At 38.0% G+C, this 24,100-nt stretch overlaps 1 protein-coding gene across 1 annotated transcript; it reads left to right on the forward strand.

Moving 5' to 3' along the window:
• The first annotated feature begins 10,489 nt into the window (after positions 1 to 10,489).
• Positions 10,490 to 15,632, forward strand: LOC143636120 (solute carrier family 40 member 3, chloroplastic-like). Its single transcript, XM_077103794.1, has 13 exons — positions 10,490 to 10,648; positions 10,774 to 10,966; positions 11,044 to 11,107; positions 11,177 to 11,301; positions 11,407 to 11,496; positions 12,268 to 12,444; positions 12,556 to 12,630; positions 13,259 to 13,360; positions 13,441 to 13,546; positions 13,624 to 13,770; positions 14,222 to 14,328; positions 14,433 to 14,546; positions 15,028 to 15,632. Exons 1-13 carry the CDS (start codon positions 10,491 to 10,493, stop codon positions 15,307 to 15,309), a joined length of 1,740 nt encoding a protein of 579 aa, XP_076959909.1. The 5' UTR covers position 10,490; the 3' UTR covers positions 15,310 to 15,632.
• The last annotated feature ends 8,468 nt before the right edge of the window (positions 15,633 to 24,100 follow it).

Genomic DNA, 24,100 nt, shown 5'->3' on the forward strand with positions numbered 1-24,100 from the left:
GATCTTGTGATCAAAAGTGTTGAGGAAGACCAAATGTTGAGGGATATCGAAGAGACATTCGAAACCTTGAAGAGCATCAACATGAAGTTGAACCCGGCTAAATGTTCGTTCGGGATGGATGAAGGAAAATTCCTCGGAGTAATAGTCACGGGTGCGGGCTTCAAAGCTAATCCGGATAAAGTCCAAGCTGTAGCCCGCAAGCCTTCTCCCTCCTCCCTTAAAGAAGTTCAAACACTCAATGGTCGTTTGGTTTCTTTGAATCGCTTTTTGGCAAATCATGCAGCCAAGTCCTACCCTTTTGTTTCAACACTAAGGAATTGCCTCTAGAAAACACAATTCAAATGGACCGCGGAAGCGGAACAGGCTTTCTTGGAGGTTAAGAAATGCTTGATGGAATTGCCCACATTGACAGCACCATATGCGGGGGAATCTTTAACAATGTACTTGTCAGCATCAGACATTGCTATCGGGGTTGTCCTCCTGAAGGATAGAAAAAATGTTCAAACACCGATCTACTACGTCAGCAGAACACTGTCAGACCCGGAGACAAGATATTCGATGCTAGAAAAACTTGTCCTAGCATTGGTCTATGCTGCCCGACGCCTCCGCAGATACTTCCAAGGGTATCCCATCAACGTTTTGATCGGATACAAGCTTAAGAACGTCCTCAGCAAGCCGGAATTGTCTGGGCGGTTGGCCAAATGGGCTATCGAGCTAGGTGAACATGCTGTAGAATATAAACCCAGGCCAGAAATTAAGGGACAGGTGTTAGCGGACGCTGTCACCGAAGTCCCGCAACATATAGAGGAGGAATGTTTGATTGAGCAACAACCCCAAGCACCTCCGGAATTAGGACATATTTGGTCTTTGTTCACGGACGAGGCTTCAAGCAGTGAGGGATCTGGCGCAGGCCTCAGGCTAGTCAATCCCGAAAGCCATGAGTTTACATACACCATAAAGTTAGACTTCAAGAGTACTAACAACGAGGCAGAGTATGAAGCTTTCTTGGCGGGCTTACGGATAGCCAAAAAGCTTGGGGTTAAACATATGGAAGCCCGCGTGGATTCCATGTTGATTGCGGGGCAGATCAATGGCACATATGAAGCAAAGAATGACATAATGGCTTCATATGTGTCACAGGCGAAAGATTTGATGCTTCAGTTCTCCTCATGCAAGGTCATCCACATAAAAAGAAGCAAGAACAAATCAGCAGATGCTCTTAGTAAATTGGCTTCAACAAACTTCGAACATTTTGCCAAAGACATCCGCATCGAAATATTGGACTGCCTGTCTGTTCCGCAACACCAAGTTTTAGTGATCCAAACGGGAGTGGAATCGTGGATGACACCCATTACAACATACTTGTCATCTGGAGCCCTTCCAGAACAAAAAGTCGCGGCCCGGAAGATAAAGCATAAAGCCTTGAACTATCAGATACACGATGGTGTTTTATATCGACGTTCCTTCCTCGGACCACTACTTCGATGTGTGGATGCCGAGGACGCGAACTATCTAATTAGAGAAGTTCATGAAGGCATATGTGGTCTCCACGCTGGCCCGCGCATGGTTGTAGCAAAGTTAATGAACGACCGATATTATTGGCCAGGAATGCATCTGGATGCTGTGCACGAAATCAGAAAGTGTGATTCATGCCAGCGTCATGCTCCTAACACGCTACGACCAAAGAACGAGCTCGTTCAGTCACTTCGGCTTGGCCGTTCTAGAAATGGGCTATCGACATAATGGGACCTTTCCCTGAAGCCCCTAGACGCGTTAAATTTTTTATAGTAGCTATCGACTACTTCACGAAGTGGGTGGAAGCTAATCCGGTTGCTTCCATAACAACAACAAGTGTTAAGAAATTCCTGTGGGAATTCATAATCTGCCGGTTTGGCCTTCCTCTAGAACTCGTTAGCGATAACGGAACTCAGTTCGGGGACAGTGGGTTACAAGAATGGTTAAAATAATTACACATTTCTCAAATCTTCACCTCTGTAGCCCACCCGCAAGCAAATGGTTAGGTTGAGAGAACCAATCGGACCATCAAGGAAGGAATCAAAGCAACGTTAGGAACTAAACGGACGGGTTGGGTGGACGAATTGCCCATGTACTATGGGCCTTCCGCACCCAAAAGAATTCCAGCAATTCTGAGACCCCCTTTAGTCTAACCTACGGCACAGAAGCCATGATTCTGGCCGAGATTGGGATTCCATCCGCTAGAGTTCTTTTGATCGATGATAATGATCGTGAACTCCGGATGAACCTTGACCTCCTCGAGGAAAGGAGAGAACTAGCATCGATCCGCGAGCACAATTACAAACGCCAGTTGCAAAAGTATTATAACTCGCGGGTCCAAAGATGTGAGTTCGATGCGGGAGACTTTGTCTTCCGCAACAATGAAGCCTCCGGGCAAGAGCCTCTGGGCAAGTTTGCCCCAACTTGGGAAGGACCTTATAAAATTCAGAAAGTTTTATCTAAGGGTGTCTACAAGTTAGAAAAGTTGGATGGGACTGAGATCCCTAGAACTTGGAATGGGTCCCAATTAAAGAAGTGTTACATGTAGTATGTTTTTCTTTTTTGGCCTGCGTTCCTAATTAGATAGTCACAAATTATGTAATTTCATCTTTTGTAATTCGGCTTACGCCTCATTTATAGAAATTTTCATTTCAGTCATTTACGACTTGTATTGTTATATAATCCTTTATTGGCATACAAAGAAGATCCTACAAACACTTATATTATGAAAAATAAACAAAGTGTATCGGATGCAAAAACAAGCCTTCTTTATTCATACAAAAGGGATTACAAACATGGAGAGTTTAATTACAAGGAAAGGAAAAAATCTATCTATAGTGCGGCATTTTCATGGTCCGCGCATTCGTCCTCCGCATCATCAGCATCTTCTTCATTTTCCTCACCGAGGTCAAGAAGGACTTTTAATTGCTCGTTGCTGTCTTCCTTATCTGCAAGCTCAGATATCTGCTCCGCCAAAGAAAATTTCAGAGAGTCAAAATCCTTTGTCTTCTGGATGAGAACGGTAGCAGTATATTGGCCAGCCAAGATATACTTTTCAGGAAGCTTGGAAGTGGAACCAAACTTATAGCCTTCATGAAAGCCTAGCTGGCGGCCAGCTTGCTTGGAAGCTTTCAAGAGGACAGCAACATAGTTCCCAAGTTCATCACTCGCTCGGACATCAGCGATGACATGTTGGAATAATTATATATGAATAACTTCAAGTACTTAGATTATTTATAACAAAACAAGGTACATACATTGGGAATTCCCTCCGCTAGCAGCCATTTCTGGTCCGCCTTGGCCCGGACAAGCTCCATCTTGTGGCCGGCGTACTCCAAGGCTTGCTCTCGGTTTTTAGCAGCATGATTAGTCAAGCGATCTTCCTTAGCTGCTGATTCAGCCTGTAGATTTTTTATCAACTCAGCTTGTTCATCCAGTTGCTTTTGGAGAATAGCTTTGGCTTCCTCAGCATTGGTGCGAGCAACTTGCTCCGCTTCTAGCGATTGACTGCTCTCCTTGGCTTCATTAATGGCCTTGAGAACTTCTACCTTCGCATCAGAAGCTGCAGCCGCCAACTCATCCCATTCTTCATTCATCGCCAACCAGTCTCGGTTATTTTTTGACTGGTGGAAATCGTATTCGCCATATGATAGGAGTTAGAGTTTAATAACTCTTTGCGAATACGACGGCGATGACGCTCATTCTCGGCGGGAGGAAGAATCTCCCGCAAATACTCGAAACATAGGTCCACGTCGCGGAACGTTGAGTCTCGACGTAGAGACCAACGCTGACGGTATGGGGTAGGATCTTCCTCCTGAGGAACCGGAGAGGTCTGAGGAGCATGGGGAAACATGCTCACACCTCCTTGATCTCTAAAATGATGAACATTATAAGAAGGTGACATACTAACGTGTTCAGTATCGTCAACCTCCTTGTTCTTCAGTGGAGAATCATCCGCCAAAAAGATTGGATCTTTGGCAGTATTATGAGGTGAAGATGGTGGCGGCAGAAGAGGAGTTGAATTCTTCAAACCTGAAACACCTTCAGAAAGGTCATTCAGGTTAACTGAATAACGTTAACAGTTGGTTAGAAACATTCTAACCCATAACAGTTAACAAATGGGAAAAATATTTAACTTACCTAAGGAAGCGTCTTCCGCGTCAAGCTGATTCAAACGCGCCTCTAAGGCAGCAGGCTGTGCTTTCTTGGACTTCTTCTTCGGAGCGGCCTTGGTAGGGTTAGCCTTATGCTTGCAAGCTACCTTTAAAACGTCCGCGTCAGCAGCCGGATGCTCACCCTCAGTGGTGATATCATCTAGTGTGGGACGATTCCCTCCCGCAGCAGTGTCAACATTGTCTTGACCCGCTGCCTGGCTGGTGGTGGCTCTCTGACGGGTGAGACCTGCAGTTGAGTCCACAGCCATATTAGCATCAACTGGAAAATCCCCTTCGCAAAGTGATGACTCTTCGCTGGACGAAAAGAGTACAATCACTCCGCTGGAGGTAATAGCAGTCACAGGTCGAGGTTGTAGAATGTCCTCACCTTTCTGGATACATTCCTTAACATATTCCTCACCTTGGGCTTACATCGCCTCCGAAACTATTGGTTCCGAACGAAACGCGGTGGGAAACAGGAAGTTGGTGCTGGTGTGCTCCAAAAAGGGCACATCCCTAGGATCGATTAGGCGGCGCACCATCATTCCTCCTTCCTGATCTAACAGAGTATCGAAGGCGGAACTCTCACCTGCACAAATAACGATAAAAGTCAGAGACCAGAAATTTGATTAAAAGAAAAGCAAGAGTGTTATCAGACTTACTTTTGTCAGTCCTCTCGTAGTAGGGCTCCAACTCTGGGAACGGCCATAGTTGGCTCATCTTCGCATTCACCATCGCCCCCTCATGGATTGGGCGCATGGGAGTCGGAGTGGCAGTCAGGGCTGTAAACCAGGAAAGCCCCTCATACGCAGCAGCCGGAACCACCGGCATGGCTTCTTCCGCCTTCCGACGGATCATCGGGAACGGGATAACCTCCTCCCTGATCCAGAAAAACTTTGGCTGCCAGCCATTTTGGCTACGGATCCATTCCGTACCTATAATGTTCTTCCCGGTGGAAGAAAAACTATACCATCCATCGTGAAGGGTCATTTTGTAGAATACGGAAAACATGCCGACAGACGGTTCGAAATTTCGAACTTGACAACAGAATTCGAAGTGTCGAATCCGCAACATCCCAAAAGGATGGACCTGAGATATATGAATCTCATACGTTGTCAAGATCTATTCGACAAATTTCGTCACTGGGATCCGGAAGTTCCCCGTTGTAAAGTGGTCCATGTATACAGCCATCTTCTTTGATGGTGGATTGGTGGCAACAGAATCCTTCGCTGGACATTCTGTCTCCCATTCAGGGGCTAGACCATACACGTTAACGACGTCATCAAAATCCTTCTGTTTAAGATTTACAACGACATCCTGAATGGTGGGAGTACCCTTTTTCTCTCCATCCATTTATGAAAAAGGAACAAAGAAATCTCAGAGGGTTTGAGACTTGAGTATTTGAAAGAAAAAGAATTTGAAAGTGATAAGAGTTGAATGTAATCACAAGTGATCTATTTATACTAATCGCAATTAATGCGACTGATGGAGTGCCAGAGGAGAGAGAAACCGCGGACCGCCAGATGATTGACACGTCAGGCGGGAGATTCAAGAAATTACAAACAGGCTGTCAAAGGCGTCATATACGTCTTGTCAGTTGTCCCCAAGAAGTTTCTCTTCCCGCCACGTCATCATGATTATCTAACTTTCAAAAGTTTCAAAATTCAAAAAAATCTTCTAAGGATATTTTCTTTAGACAGTTGAATATTCACAAAGGATACAAAAGTTCATTTCCATTTAATGATCAAAAGATGGTTACAAAATACGTAAAGGGATAGTTACAAGAATTTAAATCTAGCCTACCCTAGTCTATGGATTTAGGCTGATGTATCTTCCGGAGCATTGGGCGAAGTGTCCTCAGAAGAGTCATCCTCAGACTCATCCCCCAGATAGCTCTTCAATTGTTGTACGCCATCAGCGGCGGAAGCAAACTCCGGAAGCATACTTTGAAGTGGGAAACTCAAGTCGTCATGCTCTTTAATCCGTATGGCACGCTCTTGCTTGATGTCAAGGCCATGAAGCGGATGATCCTTAAATGTGCGGTTACTTTGAGCATAGGTCATCCCTTTATGGAAACCTCTCACACGTCCAAGCGAGGAAGAAGCAGCCATTAAATTGGCAAAGCTATCAGTAAGCTCCGCACTTCCCTTGACGTGGCAGATGACCTGTCAGAATAAAAACATAAGTATTTAATATCAAAATGCGAGATAAGAAATGATCATCAAAATGGGAAAACTTACAGCATCAACTCCCCGAGTGAGGAACCACCGACGGTCTTGTTCTGCGCGCTCAGCTCGCATCCGGAACGCTTGGGATTCCGCAGTTGTTTCCTCTCGAGCGTGTAGGAGGGAGTCATAAGCAGCTTGCACCTCAGCAGCACTTTTGTCTCTAAGCTCAACTTGCTCCCTCTGCAACTTCAACTCCACCTCAAGCTCTTGGATTCGTGTGCCCTGAAGGGTTACCTGATTTTCAAAAGCTGAGTTGGCTTCTTGAGCCCGGGCCAAATCATACTTTTCTTTCTGAGCCTTAGCCCGGGCAGCCTCAAGAAGGGAGTTCTGCTTTTCGCAGGCCTCCTTCCACTGGCGAGCAGCGGTAGCATTCCGTTCCTGCTCACCCCTGAGAGCAATCTCTGCATCCGACTGCTTCCATTTAGCAGTATTAGCCGCTATACGGTGTGCCTAAGCTTCTTTCTTCGCAGCCTCAGTGGCCCGATGAGCTTCTCCCAGCTTCCTGCCTAGAGTACGCCATTCATATAAGATTTCTTGGCTACAGGCCAAAGAGTTAGCCAAGGAAAATGAAAGATCATTATGAAGGTAATGGCGGGAGCGGTCATGTTGGTACGCCATTTCAGCCAGTGGCACATAATGTTTGACAAATCTCATACAGGTCCCGGGATCAGAAACCGGGACCTATTAGTAATATCCCATGGAGGGATAAACAAGTCAAACCTATCTCCCAAGTTCGCGTCCCCATAGTAACGGGAACCTGAAGGTTCAAGGCGAACTGGGATTGAGGGTGATTGCTGTGGAGGAGGACGAGGATGAGACTCGTTAATCCTGTAACCCTCCGCATTCACGGCAGGGTTGTCCTCCTGATCACCAGTGACATTCCCAGTCTGAAAAAGATAGGCATAACGATTATCAGTTTCAGACTGAACGATGGGCTCCTCTATTGCAGTACCAACCGGGGGAGTCGGCGGCCTTTCTCTTGTAGTCGTCTCAATCAGAGGGGACGTTGCCCGATCTTCCGTGATAATCCCAGTTGGTGGAGTGGGAGGCTTGTCCTCCGCCTTCCTCTCTGGAGGAGGAGACGTTTGTTCCTCAGATTGAGAAGTCGAAGTAGGCAACCTTTCAGACACATCGTCCGAAAAGATCAACGGATCTGCACAAAAAGCTACACTTAGCTAACAACCCAAAAATAGTAAAGTACTTAAAAGGAAATACATACCTTCTACTATATCAATGCGTTCGGCAAGACTGTACTGTGGCTTCTTGGGACGATGAGTTTTTCATTTTTTCTTTGAAGGTCCCGCCTCAGTGTCCGCAGTCTTTGCGTCCTTTTTCTCTAACTCTGCCAATAAAGATTAGACAGAGGAAAATTCAGGGGCATCGTCATCAGTGTCCCTCTCTTCTTGAGAAACAGAACACTCAGAAACATCGCCACCATCATCGCTCGACGATAGGATGGCGATCATCCCGTCAGAAGTAATGGCATTAAGCGGAGAAGGGTTTAGAACATACGCACCTGTTTCAAAGGTTGCGTCCGAAACAATGGGTTCAGCTCGCACCTTCTTTGGAAAAAGGAATCGGGACTTGGTTTTCTCAAGAATAGGTTGGTCCCCTACATCACGGATGCTTTTAAGGACGCAACCTCTATCCTCAAAGAGGGCGTTAAGCATAGAACTCCGACCTGAAAAGATAGAAAATCAGTCATGAAGAGATTCAAGGAAGAGAAAAGGCAATAAAGACAACTTACGTTCATTCAGATCAACAAAAATAGGCTTATAAATTCCGATGGCCACAAGCGGCTCATGCCTGCCCACACAAGGGCCTCCTCAGGTAGTGCCCACATTGGTGTTGGTTCTGCCATTAGAGTGCGGAACCAATCGCGCCCCTCATGAGCAGCTGTAACAACGTCCGGAAGAGGAGAACTAACCGGACGACGGACCATGGTAACAGACACCACGTCCTCAGAAATCCAAAAGAATTTATTACGCCAGTCGACGGACACCTTCTCAACCTCATACCCAATGCTTCGGTCGGAGAATCCTTGACATGTATACCAACCGTCACGGTTGGTAAGTCGGTAGAAAATAGGGAATCGGTCAAGGTGTGGCACCATATCGCGTGCTATACATACGAATTCTTAATGGCGAATTCGCATTACAGTACGTGGATGCAACTGGGATAAATGAATCCCGTAGGCAGTCAATATCTTCATAAAGAATTTCGTTATGGAAAACGGAAGTTCCCACAGACGAAGTAATCAGCATAGACAGCCATTTTACTAGGTGGTGACAAACTGGCTATAGAGGCAGAAGAAGGAAACTCTGGCTCCCACTCTGGTGGAATGCCGTACGTCACAAGCAGCTTCTTGTACTACGTATGATCCCATGAAACTTCTATCTCATCAACTTCGGTCTGAACGTTCGACATTATAATAAGCTTTGGTGAAGATATACGAAAATATCAGTATTATATCAGAGAGAAAGTAAGAAGATAATCAAGAATTATAGACGATAAAACTTCGACTAGAAGATATCTCTTCCTATTTATACCCAATAATGCGATGGGATATGAACAGTGGAGAGAGAAACTCATCGTCTAATCAGCAACCGCCACGTCACGCGGGAAATTCGAAAAAGAGAAAAAGTTGCACAGTCGGGTATAGTGACAGCCGTCATAAACGTTCCATCATCTGTTCACGCGCCTGCGAGTAGCCAACTTGTCCTTTTTTCATGATTATCTATACCAACAGAAGATATTTTCTACCTAACTTCAAAAATTCAAAAACCCCCAACATACATTAAGTCCAGAATTTCACCCGCACAAAAGACTTCAAACGGAAGAAACACTGGACTGGAGGGACTTATAGAGGTAGGGTACCAAAAAGACCCAAATACCCTTAAGTACCACCCGCGTGTCACAGAGGAGCTCCTCATATGTCACCCGCGGGACATATGGATCACCCGCATATCACGGTAGAGGAATAACGTCCTCGTACCACGCCCGGAAGCATCCCGGCACCCTCAGAAGTCATTCGCAGGACAGGACATTTGTCCGCTAAAACAACTGGAAGGCAATGCTAATGGGACAATTGTCACCAATTAACTATCGTCTAGAAGAATGACCACGATTGTTACTTGAAGAATACGTGACCTACCAGCCAATGAGCAAAGGACACCTGGCCAGGTTGTTATAACCGTGCACATGGCCAGGGTGCAATTTGTCCTATCATTGGGCAACGTGTGTCCAGGTTGTTATACCCATGCACATGGGACGTATAGCTCAACCTATCATAACAGGACACGTGTCCAGGAAGTTATCAAAGATCTTCTAGAAGAGGACAGCTGGCCCAATCATCTTCCTACATCCTTTGGCTATAAATACCTTGTCAACCTGCATGAGTTATTCATACTCATTCACTCACAATCATTATGACTATACTTAGTCTACTTAGTTTTCAGTACTTTCTCCTTTACGAACGTTACTGATTCTCACACCGAAGGGTGGTTACAAGAAGACCCCCCTCTTGTCCTTCCTGTAACGAGACTCACGGTGTCTGTTTTGTAGGTTCCGGTCATTGGACTTTGGGAAGTTGTACTCATGCCGTGTTAGTAGTTATCGTATTTTACCCTGTGGACTAATTGGATCCAGGACCCATACCAAAGGATCGAATCCGTGTTTCTTCACACAGATACTAAAATGACACTCAACTAATGAATAAGGTTACTATGATTGAACTAGCCCAAGCCACAAGCCCACAATATCTTATTCAAGTGCCGTTCTGGAAAAAAAAAAAAGAAAATTTTAAATTCAAGTGGGAATATAATATTGTTTGGGTGACGTGGTGGAAAGGCCATCTAGAATACTGGCGAATAAGATAACACGTCATCCATTGAGGATTTTGGTTAAAATCCACAAGTAGTAGTAGTAGTAGTGATTAGATAAGATTATCATTTCTTCCCTGTGGACTGGAATTACATTGTTCCAATGACACTTTCAACGCTCAAATTCGCCATTTTCATGAATCGTATCAGTTCAGTTCAACTGCATGAGTAGTCAAGTCATTCAACGCGAAAGCAGTGTGTTTCATTCAGTCATGGCGGCGGCGGTTTTTGTTTCTCCAACGACCAGATTGTCTTGGGTTAAGATGTTTACGTCTCTGTCTCGCCGTCACTTCCATTCTTACAGTGGTGGCTCGTCAACCGCATTACGTTCTTCTTCTCCGCAATTCATCCCACGGTGCCCTAATTTAAGGTTATATGAATAAATCTATTAGTGTTATGTATTGATTATTTATTTGTAATTACGCTGCTGAACAATGAAGCATTGGATTCTTAGAATATAGTATAGATAAGTACAATTTGTATAACTTTCTGCAGGCTGAACAATTTGTATATGACAAACACTCAAGTCTTAGATACAGTTGTAACTGAAGAAGTTGATCATGATTCTTCACCGAACGCACCAAGTTGTTTAGTTCCTATCACTCATATTAATCCTGACATTCATGACACCGAATCAACAAACTTACTGGTGGAAGGGACTGTGGACATGATTATAACAACATTACCGGTACAGTCTATTTATTACCTTCCAAGTTTTTGTCTATTTTCATTTCAAATATTAAATTTGTTCATTTTCGTCTTCAGATTCTTTCAGAGGAGGAACAAGACGTGATTGCTGCAATGCCTGCACATCCAGCAGGCCTATATGGCAAGTAATAAACTAATAATATGTTCATATGTTCTTGTTACTAATGTAAGGTTTTTATATTATTATCAGCATTATATGCTAGTTGTCTAGCTGGAAACATGGTGGAACACTTATGGAACTTTGCTTGGCCTGCTGCTATTGCATTGCTTCATCCAAGCCTTCTTCCAGTTGCGGTTATGGGTTTCTGCACCAAGGTTTTATTTATCCATATGAGTTGTGTTGAATATATATTAGATTATTAGTATTCAGGTTTCGTTATGTTTATCCACGGCCCCTAACTTATCTCTCTTTTGCAACAGCTTGCAGTTATAGCTGGAGGCCCGTTAGTTGGCAAACTTATGGACCTTTTTCCCCGTGTACCTGCTTACAATTTTTTAACTACTGTTCAGGTTAGTTCTTAACTGAAGATAAGGGTGGCAAAGTGAACAGGTTGGGTAAGGGGTTCAAGTCAAAAGGGGTGATATTTGTACCGGACGCATTTGACACTTTTATGTTTTTTTTTTGTTTACTTGCTTATAAATAATTAGTGAAACCAAAAACCAAAAAATCAGTTTTTCAGATTTTGAAAACCGTATTGTTTTTTTTTTGTTTTAGTTTGGGCTTGAATTTTTTTGGCCGAAAAAAATTCGTTCCAAAATACTGAATTTGGGCCTAAATCCTTTTTCTAAGTGATGGACCGATTGTTAATTGATTGTTATACATTTGGGCCAAAATTTTGGGGTTACACTATTTGTTAAATTCTTATATATACTTAACAAGCAGTATGAAAAATGAAAATCCATAAAGTTGGTTTCAGTTGCATGCAAAATCTAAACCAAAACGAAACTGAAAATTCGGTTTTCATGGAAACATAAAACCAAAATTCGGTTGTTTGAAATATGTTATTTCGATTCGATATTTGGGTTTTTTCTATCACGAGTTGGTTTTTTCAGCATTAATCTGAATTTACGAATTATATGATTCTAAGAGGTTTTCTGTTTTGAAACTACATTTCCATACTAGCAATCTTTTTCATTTACCTGTTTTACCCATTGCAAAGATAGCATAAACCCAAATCGACCAAATTATAAGCACACGGGTCAAAACTACCACCTCTAACATCTGGTTATGTCTTGCCTGAATTTACTTACAAAGTTGTAATACCTGTTTGAGTGCATCAGGCATCGGCACAACTATTATCAGCTGGGATGATAATTCAAGCACACATGGCACATGCCTCACTTGAAACCTCAGTACTTGCGCGTCCCTGGTTTATAATATTAGTATTAGCCGGGGCTGTAGAAGGACTATCTGGACTTGCCCTTGGTGTTGCAGTCGAACGTGATTGGGTTGTTCTGGTTAGTATTATTATTGCTATTGCTATTGTTTACCTTTAAATAGTCAGTCCTGAGCAACTGTTAATGAAACTTATTATTCGTCTCCAAAATAATGTTAAATTTTGTGTTCAGTTAGCAGGAACTAACCGACCAATTGCTCTTGCTCAAGCGAACGCTATTCTGAGTCGTATTGATCTCCTATGTGAGGTGATTCTACTTCCCATATGTGGGCTTGTAACCGAACATGAACCAAGAATGTCCGTGTTCGTTCGTTTAACTTTAACTGAACAAATGATTGAACAAGAACAGCTCAGATGGAGACATGGAGTTTTCTTTTTCGTGTACGTGCGTTAGAAAAATGAACATGTTCGTGTTCGTGTTCGTTTCGTTAAAAGTATAAACGTACGATTAAATGCAATGTGAAGAACAATGTAATGGGCCTAAAAAGTGATTAAAACTAAATTAAGTTGTAATGGGCAAGAATATTATTAATGAACATGAACAAGTAAAATAAACTAACGAACATAAACGAATTTAAATAAACAAACGCTCACGAACATAAATGAACGAACGAGACATGTGTTCATGTTCGTTCGCTTCACTGATTGAATAAACTTTTTGTTCATGTCCGTACGTTTATTAAGTAAACGACCTACACGCTGCACGGTTTATGAACTGTTCACTGAACATTCGGTTTGTTTACAGGCCTACCCATATGCATAATTGTTGTACATTTCACTTAATAGTTTGAACAACTTGTATATTATATGTATTACTAATTGATGCATTTTTAAAAAATAGTTGACTAATAAACGCTTATCAACCCTAATTTCAGATTGCTGGAGCATCACTGTTTGGAATTCTTCTATCTAAATATGAAACCGTAACATGCTTGAAGCTTGCTGCTGCTTTAATGATGTGGGCATTGCCTGTTGTGGTAATGAAGTTGAATTTTAGGTTTATAAATGTGACATAGTGTGTACTTATTTTGGAATAACGTGTATTATTATTAACCAGATTGGTCTCACGTGGTTGACCAACAAGCTTTCGTGTGGTGTTCTTGACCGCGCTAAATGTCCACAAACAGGATCCAAAGAACCTGTGCCACAAGTTGATAAATTAGGTTAGCGAGTTGCTAATATGTTTGATGTTGTTTTTTGCTTTTGTTTTTGTTACTAATGTGTAGTTTTTGGTGATCAGTGGAGATTAGTGTGGCTGCTATTAAACAAGGGTGGGATGAATATCTGCAGCAGCCGGTTCTTCCTGCTAGCATAGCTTATGTACTTTTATGCTTTAATGTCGTTCTTGCCCCTGGCGGTTTAATGACTGCGTTCCTCACACAGCACGGTATGGTTATTTCTGACATGAAACACGACTGAACATGTCACGAAAAATCTGGTTTCAGATCGATTTGCTTAATTAAGCGGGCCGTGTTTCGCCTGTTTAACCCGTTTAGTTAAACAGGTCAACCTGCCAATCTGTTTACTTCAGTGGGTCGACTCACTAGCATGCTTATGGCCCGTTTAACCCTTACAAGCCACCAACCCGATTAACATGTTTACAACTTGATGATTACCCATTTAACACGTTTAAATAACTGAGTTACGGGTCGAGCCACTACCTGTATATGACCAGTTTAACCCAGTTTCTACAGCCCACCAACCTGATTAACAAGTTTAAAAGTTGATGATTACCCACCAACCCACTTGTCACGTTTGGATAGGTTTGTTAAGCGGGTCGTGTTGGGTCATTATTTGTCGGTTCTATGTTTAGGATATGTTTTTTAATCTTTTTTCAGGTTTAAGCCCATCTCTTATTGGAGGGTTTAGCTGCTTATGTGCTTTTATGGGTGTTGGAGCAACATTCATGTCTGCCAAAATGGTCAAGCAACTTGGCATTTTAAAGGTAAGCTTTAATTACAAAAACTATGTTTGTAACAACAGCAATTAACTTCATTAATTAAACGATTTAGTTAAAACATCAAAGTTGTAATTGATTTGTCGTTGCAGGCTGGAGCAGCTGGACTCATATTGCAAGCTTCGTTTCTTACAATGGCAGTTGGTGTGTATTGGAGTGGGGCCCTCTCAAAGCAGACTGCACTTTTATTCTTCCTCGGTTTTATTGTAAGTCGTTTATTGATATATGAAAATTATAGGTGGTTAAAAGAACAACTCTGGATTGGGTAAGGGGTCAAAACACACTTGTTGACCTGCAAACACTGTTTTTTTGTCTATTTTCTTTAATATCATTGATAATTCAACATTCAATATGATTTATGAGCCAGTTTCATAGTTTTATAAGTTCTTTTTTCAGATTTTATAAGCAAAACAATTTAGGAGGCTGTAAACACTTTGTTATACTTTTATTAACAGTTGAGCCGTTTGACCTGTTACATTTCAACGTTTAACTAAACAAATAATTTAATACATGAGTTTGACAATTTTGGAGGCTGCAAACACTTTGTTATACTTTTATTAATAGTTGACTCGTTTGACCTGTTACATTTCAACGTTTAACTAAACACATATTTTGATACATGAGTTTGACTATTGGTCAACTCTTCAAATTGGTTATATATAAAAGTGGGCATATATCTATATGCAGGTGTTATCAAGATTGGGACACATGTCATACTCGGTGGTTGGAGCACAGATTCTACAAACCGGGATCCCGGCTTCCAAAGCGAATCTTATTGGGGCCACAGAGATGTCAGTCGCCAGTTTAGCAGAGTCAATACTATTGGGTGTTGTTATAATCGCAAACGACGTATCACATTTTGGATTTTTGTCAATGCTTTCACTTTTATCGGTTGTGACCGCGGCATGGTTGTTCTGTCAGTGGTTAGCCAAGCCTACAGATGTACAAACAAGTCTTTTTTCTTTATGACCTCAAATTCAATATTGCTCAATTGTAAGTATTATTCATTGGATATTTAATTTAGAAAAGGACAATTTTAACATGTTAGATTATTACTTGAGAACTACTTTTTGGTCTCAAAAGAACAATGCCAAGGTTGTAATTGTAAATTGCGTGGGTTGGGTCAAAAGATGATCTAAGAAATGAATAATCATAGTTCTGATATCCCATTGTCAAATAGGCAGTCATCAAAGTATACAAGTATGGGAAAACTTGGCTTTGAATGTTTCTCCGTTTATAATCTTAACACTTACAACAAAGGCCAATTGATTCAATGGTAACCCCATTATTTTCTTACGCAATTATCTCTCTACTTTTTTTCTTTTATTATATCAACCAATTAAAACAAACACCTCATCCCACTACTTTCATTTATATGTATTTTAATAGTATCTTTATTATTATTATTATTATTATTATTATTATTATTATTATTACACTCTTATGTGGGACGTTTTTCACCTATGTGACAATAACGTGGTCTTTTACTCTTTTGATCTACAACAACAAATGATCTAAAGCCTTAGGATTAAACTGTTCCTATCAAGTTATATGTGTGGGAGTTGTTATCACTATTTTATCTGAATGTTTAGGTTACATGAAAAGAGTGTGTTGGTTCTCTTTTTAATATGTATACTTCGTGTAAATATAGATAATAATGATCTTTACTAGAAAATTTTAGTTCTTCGAAAAACTTTTTTAAAACAAATATTGAGACACCTTTTATTTGGAACTTGGAACAACGTAAAGTGAACATTCTATGAACAATCAGTTTTAAAGTTGGATCATCAAGAATGTTATCCAATTATAGCATATTATATATAAGAAAAGTGAATACGGTACTGTTAGAAGTGTAACCTTGCAAGAAAAACCAATCAAAACTATGTAGTTTTGATTTAAAACCCCTAATTTACTTTAAATCCTTTCCATTTTGTAAGAAAAAAAAAAACCTTTATTTAATAATCCTGAATATGGAAAACATTTGAATTTATTAAGCTTGCATCATATCTCCAAATTTCACCAAAGAAAACTTAAATTTTCATCCCTTCGGATCTTGCTCGTACACAGTGACTAGCCATTTCTTAGATATATAATTTAATTTCTTTCTTTTAAATTCTAAGTTCGGTATTAAACTCTTTAATTAAAGTTATACATAAGTGGCTTGGATTTCATGAATATTTAAATAATAATTAAATGACAACGTTATCGAATACAAGCAAAATTCTATTTTAAAAGAACATGCAAACATTTTCTCAATAAAAACTTAAGGCATTGAATTTAAGGATGAAATCCATAAACAAACATTTAGATCAAAGCGTTGACATTTTCGCAAATTTTAGAGCATAGCATAGCTAATGTTTTAATTCAAGTAGCTATTACGACTTATGCAAGACATGGAATAATAGTAAAATGAAAAAGATTAATAAATGGAGGTTTTTTTAATCAAAACTACGTAGTTTTGATTGTTTTTTTTTGTGTAAGGTCACACACATAACATTACCGTATTCACTTTCCCATTATTTATTAGTTTTATAAAACTTACTTTGATAGATTGTAATATTTTGGTGATCGATGTAGCATAAGATTATTTATGATTAACGAGTGTAGGAATTATTATACTAAGATGACTCGCATCCCATAATTCCCATTCCGGGGTGGAGTGTTAGATTCTTTAAGACATAGGATATTAGTTTTGTAAAAGACTTATGAATCAATTCTATTGAGTATGGATAATATAGAAAACACATTTTATGTAAAAACAGTAGGAACCGATCACCACATATATAATCTATTTTTTAATAAAGGGTATTTGATACATTTAACTACTTTCTCTCTTTACCAAATTCTCTAAAGTTCTCAAGTCTTAGCACTAATCTTGTGTTAATTCTTGTTAAATTATAACACGTTATCAACACGATCCGCTTATATCCTAATCAAGAAAGGTAATAGGCACAAATGTATCCACATGAGCATCATAAACACTTCTTTAATTATATACATTAGAAAAATACATATACATATATTAAGTAATAACAATAATGTGTATAACAAAGTTATTAACATTTGAGAACTATTTAACTTTTCATTATGCATCTAATTTTTACTTTCATCGCAACTAACTTTTATTTATACATGCACACTAATATTTCATTTAGAAGTTAAATATATTTATACTAAAAGTTTTATTTTTATTATTATGCATGCTAATTATATATTTTATAAAATAAACTTTATTTACTACCTTATTTATTATCATACTTTAAAATAATAAACATTATCTATACATATATGTAAGGCCCCATTAACGGTGTCCAACTTTGAACGCTGGATTTACTCATAAACACAACTTTAAATATCAGAGTTAATTAAAAACTTTCGGGGAATATAAAACTTCAACCATAATATATTACATAACTTTCAAATCTCGTTTAAACAAACATTCAAAGTCATTTAAATATAAAACATAGTCTTTAAACCATCATAACATTTCATTGAGATGCCGGTATCTTCAATTCCATGCCATGAGTCCACCTCAAGCGATATGCCTCATTCTACTCACCAACGTGCATACTAAAGGTCAGCTACGCTGAGTGAGTTCTAGTTAATCATACATCATACAATACATACACTTACCTTTATATATGCATCCGAAGATACACTTTAAATACTTTACTTACTACTTTCATTTCATACATTCATACATACGTTCATACTTTATTACTTCTATACTATATACTTACTATCCTTTCCATCTCAGATATTATTAAGGTCTGATCCCTTCATTTCCTATCTCAGATATTATTAGGGTCTGATCCCTCTCCTATTTCTATCTCAGATATTATTAGGGTCTGATACCTTTCCTTTCTATCTCAGATATTATTAGGGTCTGATTGTCACACCAGAAAATCTTAACTTAACACAACGGAAGTCTTAACTTAAGCCGTTCGGGTTATGACAGATGCCGATAGCCAACAACAATAGACAATTAATAATAAAAGCATCATATTTTATTATTGGAAAATATATTACAAAATCAGAGTTTATTACACGTGCTAATGCACGGTTTACAATACTTCATCTTTTGTTCAAACACCACACACTCTCGTTTCCATGCCACCTCGAAATCTTCACTTACCTGAAAAGCATATTAAAATAACGGTCAATACAATGTGTTGGTGAGTTTCCCTTTATATTAAAAATAGTCCACATATATATATATATATATATACATATATATATATACATATCTATATATATATATATATGAGTCGAAAACACAATCCATTAATCAATCAAATCTGATATCAATTCGTGTGTAATCGTCACTACACCCCGAATTATATCAAAATATTCCGTGTATAATGGTCTACTGCCATTATATCACAATCCGTGTGTAATGATCTACCGTCATTACATCACCAAAATAATAGGCATTTTACTTCTTAAACAAATTGAGTTGTTGTAGACAAGCAAAGAATACAATATTGCGTATGACTATCATAGTTGATAACCCGATACATACAATACTCAAAATATTCCCACTTTTAACCCAATGCGAATGAAAGTGGGGGCGTCAGCCCAATAGATCTACCAATATTTTTGTGCCCCTTTCTAGGGTTAATTGTTACTTATCTCAACTAGACTCATCCCGCATTGTACACAAATTTGTAAAATAAAATGCCTTTATAAAAACATTAACGAAAATATTATATAATAAAGAATATGCTTTCCCCCCAAAAGACAATTAAATATCGTTTTTAAAACATTTCCAGTTAAAAATCGGGGGGGGGGGGGGTTCGATAGAGAAACTCACTGTCTTGTAGCTTTTCCAAAATTCCCGTGTCCTATATTAGAACACGTTTTGTTAATAAAAGTTTTGTTAATAAAAACTTGATTTTAGTTTTTATACAAAAATCCTTTTAAATTTATTAATCCTATTCTAATGTACACATAAGCACATAGCACATAAGCGATTACACATAGTTCGGTTTTCCGTTAGTTATTATTTAATTAATTAAATTAATTAATTAATTAATTAAATAATATAATAAAATACTTTTAAGTTTTAGTTGCTGGAATTTTTTAATAAAATATTAGTCTTTTATTTTTCACAAAACTTGACGGTTTCGTTGGTTTTGTCGGTTTTATGCTTAAAATGCGTTATTTCGGTTTCTCGTTTAAAATGTAACTTATAGATTATGGAAAATACTTGTTGCATAGATATTAGTCAAGTTTTACAAGTTTACTTGTGAAAATATATTATTTTCATTTTTGTTAATATTTTCTTAAAATAGCAACTTTTTAACGTTTTTGTGTCGGTTTTCGCGACACGAACCGTTTAGGACTAAGTTTTATCATCTTGTCCTTTTCTCATGTATTAACTTATGTTATACATGGGTATTTTATCACTTTAGGGGCTGTTCTAAAACAGTCCCTAATAGTTGTGTCTGTTTTGTTTAAAAAGCCGATTGTTCGACCGTTTAAGTTACCGACGAGTCAAATTAATTACACAAGTCTATACTAATTATCCTATGAACCAAACACACATATAATAACATATAATTCACCATAAATAGCAGTTTTGACCATGTATGTTCATAAGACACGTTAATCGAGTTTTTCGGTTCCTAGTTCGTCTTTTAATTGACCTTAGCAATGTTACTAGTTTAACTTGTTATTTATTTATGTACATTTATGTTTAAATATATTAAAAATCCAGATTTTAATTTATTTTATAAGTTTCTAATAATCCAAAGTTTCACTTTTAAATTGAAGGTTCTTATTCTCTTTTCAAAAGAATCTAATCTTCATATCTTTTGAACATTGTCTTTTTCAACAAAATCAAGTATGATTCCTTTAGATGTTTCCACACAACTTTATAACTACTTACTTTTAGGATATTCTTACCTTATCAAGCCTTAATCAATCTTTCAAATCAAAGGATCATGGATTATAATTTCTCTAAGTGTTGTTTTAACAAAGTTTATTATTTTAATAACATTTAATGTTTGTAATTCTAATTAATCTAATTATTCCTCTTTGATTAATACAATTCTATGTTTAATTTTATTCATTTAAGTTGTTAGGGTTTCATACATCCTAGATAATCTATTCCATTTATTCTTTTAAATTCTCCATTCAACAAAGTTTCTATTATAAGTAAGTCATTGTTTATTTCAACAATGTTTTTAACTAATCCAAGTTTCAAACTATATATCCTATCTTGTTTAAGTTGTTATTAATCACTTGTTGTTTCCACCTATTACAAGTATTTTCATCAAAATCTCATTTTCATCTTTTATTAAAATTGAAGTTTCCTTATTTAGTAGTTCCAACACTTTTCAAGTTTCAACTACTAGATCTAACATGCAACCTATCTTACTTACATTTAATTCATCCCACAACATCTTTTAATTCAAAAATCCATACAAAACCTCCTAATTAACTTTATATTAAAAATCCCCAATTTTCACCATTATGAACGTATTCATGTTTTACACATTTCTAGCAACAAGCTTTAACAATCTAGACCCATACTAACAAGTTAAAAATCAATAATTCATTCTAATATTTAATCTAATATAAACCCTAGAATCAAGTTTATCAAATATTCAAGAAATTATTAATATTCCATATTCAATCTAATAAACAATATAAGATCTTTCAAGATATATGTATGCATGTGTATGGAGTTTTGATCATCTCATACATACATATACATATACCTACGACACACACACATATACCCACACTACACACATTATCAATCTTTCAATCAAACTCAAGTATATCCAATCTTGTATATTCATAATCAACACTCAATAAATCTTAACATGATACTTGGTTCTTGAGATTTTGAAAGATGAGATTAGAGATGTTAAGTGTGATTGCTAGCTTCAATCCTTCCTAATAACTCTTTAATAGCCTAACCCTTCCCTTGATCTTGATCTAAACCTCCATGTTATTGATTATGTGATGTGTGTGTTGATATTTGAAATTGAGTTGGATGGTTTGGGATGTCTTGGGCGGTGAGTTTTTAAGGGAGGAAGAGGGAGAGATGTAGGGTGGTGAGTTGGTAAGTTAGAGTGGTGATTTGGTGGGCTAGGGTGGATAGGTGGAGTGCTTGGATGGTTAACAACTCACAAGTTTCTAGAAAATAATCATTAGGGGGGTATTTGGGAGAGTTTCATTGGGAAAAGTGTGGGTTGAGGTGTCTAAGGTGGGGGTGGGGGCGGCCTAGGGGTGGAGGTGGGGTATATGAGGGGTTTTAATCAATAACTAGGTGATTTCGGTTATTCGTTTAACATATTTCGTGTTTTAAGTATTCAAACGAACTCTGTTTTTAATAATTTTTGTCAGACTTTGAACGAAATCAAATTCCTGATAGTATGGACCATAAAAATTATTTTTTTGAAAATAATTTATGTGGGGCCCTTTTCGGGTCTTGTACTGGCTCGAGTTTACTTATTTCCAAATTTTGTGATTTGAGTCTTCCTAAATTATATTTTTATGTTGTCTCACATGTTTTCATATATATATTTTGAATTTTTGAGATTGTCTAATCAATCTAATGATTTATTTACTTTTTGGCTTGCTGCCCGAGGTATTTATACGTTTTTCTCGTTTTATGCCGAAATTTGGACTTTTTGTTGACTTTGCAAGATATTGAACTATATTAAAGGGAAATTTTATTAATAAAACGATGTTAGGATGGATAATCATGATTACATTAGTGAAATTTTGCCAGGTGTTACACTGATCCCTCTCCTTTTTCTATCTTTGATATTCTTAGGGTCTGATCCTTTTCTTTTCTATCTCAGATATTATTAGGGTCTGATCCCTTTCTTCTCTATCTCAGATATTATTAGGGCCTGATCCCTTTCTTCTCTATCTCAGATATTATTAGGGTTTGATCCCTTACTTCCTCTTCGCTCATACATACTGTCTTTACATACCCATAACACACATATACTTTCTTTAACATTCACACATACTCATTTATCATACATATATATATATATATATTTCATACACGTTCATATTTCATATACATACCTTCCTTATTAGTATGTGCAATATCCGAAGATCGTTCACATACCAACAAACTTTCATTCACATTCAAGACATACATTAATTAACATATAAATCATACATGGCATACACTTACCATTTAAGGTAAGTGTATTAACTATCACATCGAGTATGCACAGAACCACGAAAACATAACAATGAATGGGGCTAGAAACTCACCTGGATCCTGTTACGCTCTCCGTTTATTGTTATTCCATTCCTTAACTGAGCTCGACTGACTGTACATTAATTATACGTATCAATATATGTCCTATTCACATTGTTCATATTTCAGCCCAAAATGGCTAAGTCTGGTCTATTCTAATGGTCTTGTATTAGATTACATTTTACTTAGAATTCAATTTGTATTTGAATGTATCATAGGCATGCTAGTTCATTATGTATTCGAACTTGTGATATGCATTCAGGTCCCTTAATGTAATCGGGTTATACCTTGTATGTGAGGGTATACATATGTAATCGAATTCTACCATGTAATCGAATGTCCTGGTATTCGAATATATCATATGTAAGTGAGTATACCCATTGTATCCGATCGTATGCATGTTGTATGCGGGTTATTATGTATTGTATTCGATTTGTTTAAAGTATTCATATGTATATAAGCATGCATGTATTTGAACATTCCAATGTAATCTAACATCATCAGTGTAGGATGTATTCGAGTATACGGTCACGGATGTAACCGAATATAGACATTGTATTCGAGTCCCGATTTTAATCGAATGCTTGCTTGTATTCTAATCATCCATTCTATTCGAATAAGCTCATTGTATGCGAATGTGCTCTTAGTAATCGAATTAGACACATGTATTCGATCCTTACATTGTAATCGATTTTACCCCATGTATTCGAAATGTTCCTTGTAACCGATTGGTCCATTGTAATCGAACGAGGACTTGTAATCGAACGTAGGATTGTAAGAGACTTTAACCATGTAATCGCATTGTCACAATGTAATCAAACCATGCATGTTATCGACCCTATACCTTGTATGCGAGTCTAATGTATTTGAAATTTACAATGTAATCGAACACACTGTTTATATGCGAGTTTTACTATGTATTCAACTGGCCTCAATGTATTTGAACTTAACATGTAATCGAATACATCAATTGTATTCGAACGGGCTGAACGGTTTGGTCCGTTTTATCACCATTTTCATTACGTTTCATGACCTTAACACCCCATTATGGTTCAGTATTAACCCATAAACATTTCCTTAACCGTTTTCGGCCAAAACTTGACCCGTGTGACCATAAATCTTGGACCTTTATGGTCCAAAACGTTCAAGGCTAGATCTAGGGTTTCTTATGAGCCGTATACATACATGAGTCAATTGAATCCATTTTAAACATCAAGTTTGCATTTTTATTATGATGTATATAAAATTATACATCTTTTAAGCATCAAATAATCTCTAAAAACTGCAACTTCTATCAAATAACATAACACAGAAGGCTACTTATCTTAATAAAATGTAATTTCAGGTAAACCCAAGCCTCAAACGAAGAAACAAACGAAAAGATGAAGAAAAATGAAAGAAAACACAATAAAAACAAGAAACACGCCCCTATGCCTCAAGAAACACGCTCCCATGCTTCTGGAAATAAGAAAAGACAAAATTCTACAAGAATTTAAGCACATGTTGATAAAAGAACGGGGCCGT

Source organism: Bidens hawaiensis, unplaced genomic scaffold (assembly GCF_021521415.1).
Source record: "Bidens hawaiensis isolate Kalapana, Puna unplaced genomic scaffold, B.hawaiensis_p1.1 tig00007800_1, whole genome shotgun sequence".
Taxonomy (NCBI): domain Eukaryota; kingdom Viridiplantae; phylum Streptophyta; class Magnoliopsida; order Asterales; family Asteraceae; genus Bidens; species Bidens hawaiensis.

Coding starts and splice junctions, on each gene's coding strand:
- LOC143636120 (XM_077103794.1), top strand. CDS start 10,491: ATGGCGGCGGCGGTTTTTGTTTCTCCAACGACCAGATTGTCTTGGGTT. Junction 12,631..13,258: donor GTATTGATCTCCTATGTGAG/GTGATTCTACTT, acceptor CCCTAATTTCAG/ATTGCTGGAGCATCACTGTT. Junction 13,361..13,440: donor TGTGGGCATTGCCTGTTGTG/GTAATGAAGTTG, acceptor ATTATTAACCAG/ATTGGTCTCACGTGGTTGAC.